General features: G+C 38.8%; 1 protein-coding gene across 1 annotated transcript; it reads left to right on the top strand.

The window, feature by feature from the left end:
- Window positions 1-221: 221 nt before the first annotated feature.
- Window positions 222-1,235, top strand: LOC115890622. The gene has a single exon (XM_030910902.1). The coding sequence runs from the start codon at window positions 222-224 to the stop codon at window positions 1,233-1,235; it is 1,014 nt and encodes a 337-aa protein (XP_030766762.1).
- Window positions 1,236-3,070: the final 1,835 nt, after the last annotated feature.

Here is a 3,070-nt window from a genome sequence, read left to right as displayed (position 1 = left end):
CAGACCATCACTTCTGAAAATAAAATACACAGCACAAACAACAACAATCATCGAGAGAGTTAACGCTATCCTATGTGATAAACTGAAAACCAGTTTCAATTTAGAAGAAATTACATACATATATACTCAGTGGCCCTAACTTTGTCTTACACAAAATAAGTCAAGATGTAGCCCAACGTCCTAAGGAAAACAAGAAACCTATACCACCCTGGGAAAAAGGAATGTCTGACAAAATCAGCAGATTACGTAGAGACATAGGTCGCATGCAACAACTTTCTAAAGGAAACGATAGTGAAACCCTTTTAAAGAAGATATCAGAAGACATAACGACTAGATTCCGTCAACTAAGCGGCCAAACCCAGAAAGACTTTGTTATCGATACTCTAGACTCATTAAAACAACAGCTAGCAGTACATACAGACAAACTCAAACGGTACAAACGAAGCCACCTACGACGGATGCACAACGCCCAATTCACCCAAAACGAGAGGTGTTTCTACCGCAACCTTGGAAATAAGGCAAATAAAGAAAACCCCCAACACCCAAATGCCATAGACTCAAACCAACTAAATCAATACTTGAACAACATCTGGTCGTCACAAGGAGAGCATCAAATAAATGCCACATGGATAAACCAGGAGCGTGAAAAACATCAGAACGTAAGAATGGAAGACACAATAATTACCCTGCGCAACGTTGAAAGTGCAATCAAGAAATTACCTAATTGGAGAAGTCCAGGGCGTGACGGAATTCACAACTTTTGGCTCAAGAAATTTTCCGCTACTTACAACCACCTAGCGAGAGAATTTACTGAAACTTTGATTGACCCCAATAAAATGCCCGTCTTTCTAACGGAGGGAATTACTCACCTTCTACCAAAAACGGAAAACCCAGATAACCCTTCCCAATATCGACCCATCACCTGCCTCCCATCAATTTATAAGATATTTTCAAGCTGCATTAGCAGTAAAATATATACCTACCTGGTCACCAATAACATCCTACACGAAGAGCAAAAAGGTTGCAAAAGCAGGGCAATGGGCTCTAAGGAACAGCTTGTAATAGACTCGGTGGTTTTGGAGCAAGCCAGACATATCAAAAGAAATCTCTTCATGGGCTATATTGACTATCAGAAAGCGTTCGACTCCATACCAAACAGCTGGCTGTTGCAAGTTCTAGAAATCTACAATGTTGATCCCAAAATCTGCCGATTCTTTAAAGAGACCATGTCTTGATGGACGACCTCCCTCAACCTCAGGTCTGCTTCCTTTGACATAACATCGCCAAAAATTCCAATTCGTAGAGGGATATTCCAAAGGGATTCTTTTAGCGCCCTTTGGTTTTGTCTAGCCTTAAATCCACTATCGCGGATAATCAATGAAACAGGTTATGGATTCTCACTACGAACGAGAAACAGACGTCATCTCATTACACACCTACTATACATGGATGACTTGAAGATATATGCTGCAACAAAAAACCAACTTGAAAATCTTTTGCGTACCGTTCATAAAATCAGCGCAGATATTGAAATGACCTTTGGTACGAGCAAATGTCAGACTGTTTCAATCATAAGAGGAAAACTATGCGAAACACCAGAATTGAATCTAGATGAGAAAACAATTATCTCCTCAATGTCGACAGCCGTATAAATATCTTGGAATGCTACAAACACAAAATAGAACATGGAATTATTAAAAACCGCCTATCGACCGCCTTCCGACTGCGACTTACCTCCCTTCTAAAGACAGGTTTGAATTCTAAGAACCTCTTTAAAGCAATAAACACTTAAGCCCTACCGGTTCTTACATATTCTTTTGGAATAGTCAAATGGACCCATACAGACTTGGAATCCCTAAATCGCCTGGTACGAACAACATTAACCAAATTTAGAAATCACCACCCAAGAAGCGCTACGGAACGGGTAACCCTCCCTCGAAATCTTGGAGGTAGAGGTTTACTGGATGTTGTTAATGTCTGTCGGGAGCAAATAAAGAGCCTCAGAGAATACTTTTATACCAAGAACAGCAACCTTTACGTCACGGTGTCTTCAGCTGATGTCAAATACACCCCTTGAACCTCAGTAGTAAACAATATGATGCTTTTCCAACTCCTACATCAATCACTAATAAAATAGCTACTTGGGGAGCTAAGGAGTTACACGGACGGTACCCAAATGAGCTAGATCAACATCACATTAAAAAGGCGGCATCATTGCACTGGTTAACATCGGGTTATCTCTACCCAGAAACGGAGGGATTCATAGTGGCTATGCAAGACCAAGTTATTCCAACACGCAACTACCGGAAACTCATCCTAAAGGAGAATATATCAGACAAATGCCGTAGATGTGATTCTGTAAGTGAAAACATAGAACACATTTTATCAGGGTGCAGTAATCTTGCGAGTACAAAGTATCTGGAAAGACACAACAGAGTCGCATCAATCATCTACTTGGAGATCCTCAAACAATTCAACATTGACCGAGAAATCTAAGAGCCCTACTACAAATATCATCCACCACCAGTAGTCGGTAATATTAGTTTAAAATATACTGGGATAAAACAATCTTAACAAAAAAAACCGTTAGAATAGACCGGACATCACGCTTATAAATAAAATTAAAAAAACAGTTTTACTAATTCATATTTCTATTCCTAACAACAACAATATACAAAGCAAGTTTACAGAAAAAATAACAAAGTATCAAGATTTGAGAATAGAAATAAAAAATATATGGCAAATGGAATCGGTAGTCCCCTTGATTGTCTCAGCCATTGAAATTATCCCGGTCAACCTGAAAGAACAATTAAAAGTAATTGGAATACCTGAAAATACTTACCGCCTAATGCAGAAATCTGTGCTGCTTGATGCTGCTAACATTGTTCGTTCCTTTCTAGGTGATTAACAATAGCACCTTATCTTGTCCCCATGGACCGATAAGGCAGCTTTAAACCCTTGTTGCAAAAAAAAAAATTAAAATGTACAATGCTATATTACCATCAGAATTCATCATGAATAAATATAGTCATTAGTTTTAAGTAATATACAACTGTGTTTTCTTTCTCTG

Source organism: Sitophilus oryzae, unplaced genomic scaffold (genome assembly GCF_002938485.1).
Source record: "Sitophilus oryzae breed Bouriz unplaced genomic scaffold, Soryzae_2.0 scaffold_906_pilon_pilon, whole genome shotgun sequence".
NCBI lineage: Eukaryota > Metazoa > Arthropoda > Insecta > Coleoptera > Curculionidae > Sitophilus > Sitophilus oryzae.
This window is presented reverse-complemented; position numbering and strand designations above follow the sequence as displayed.

Coding starts and splice junctions, on each gene's coding strand:
- LOC115890622 (XM_030910902.1), top strand. CDS start 222: ATGTCTGACAAAATCAGCAGATTACGTAGAGACATAGGTCGCATGCAA.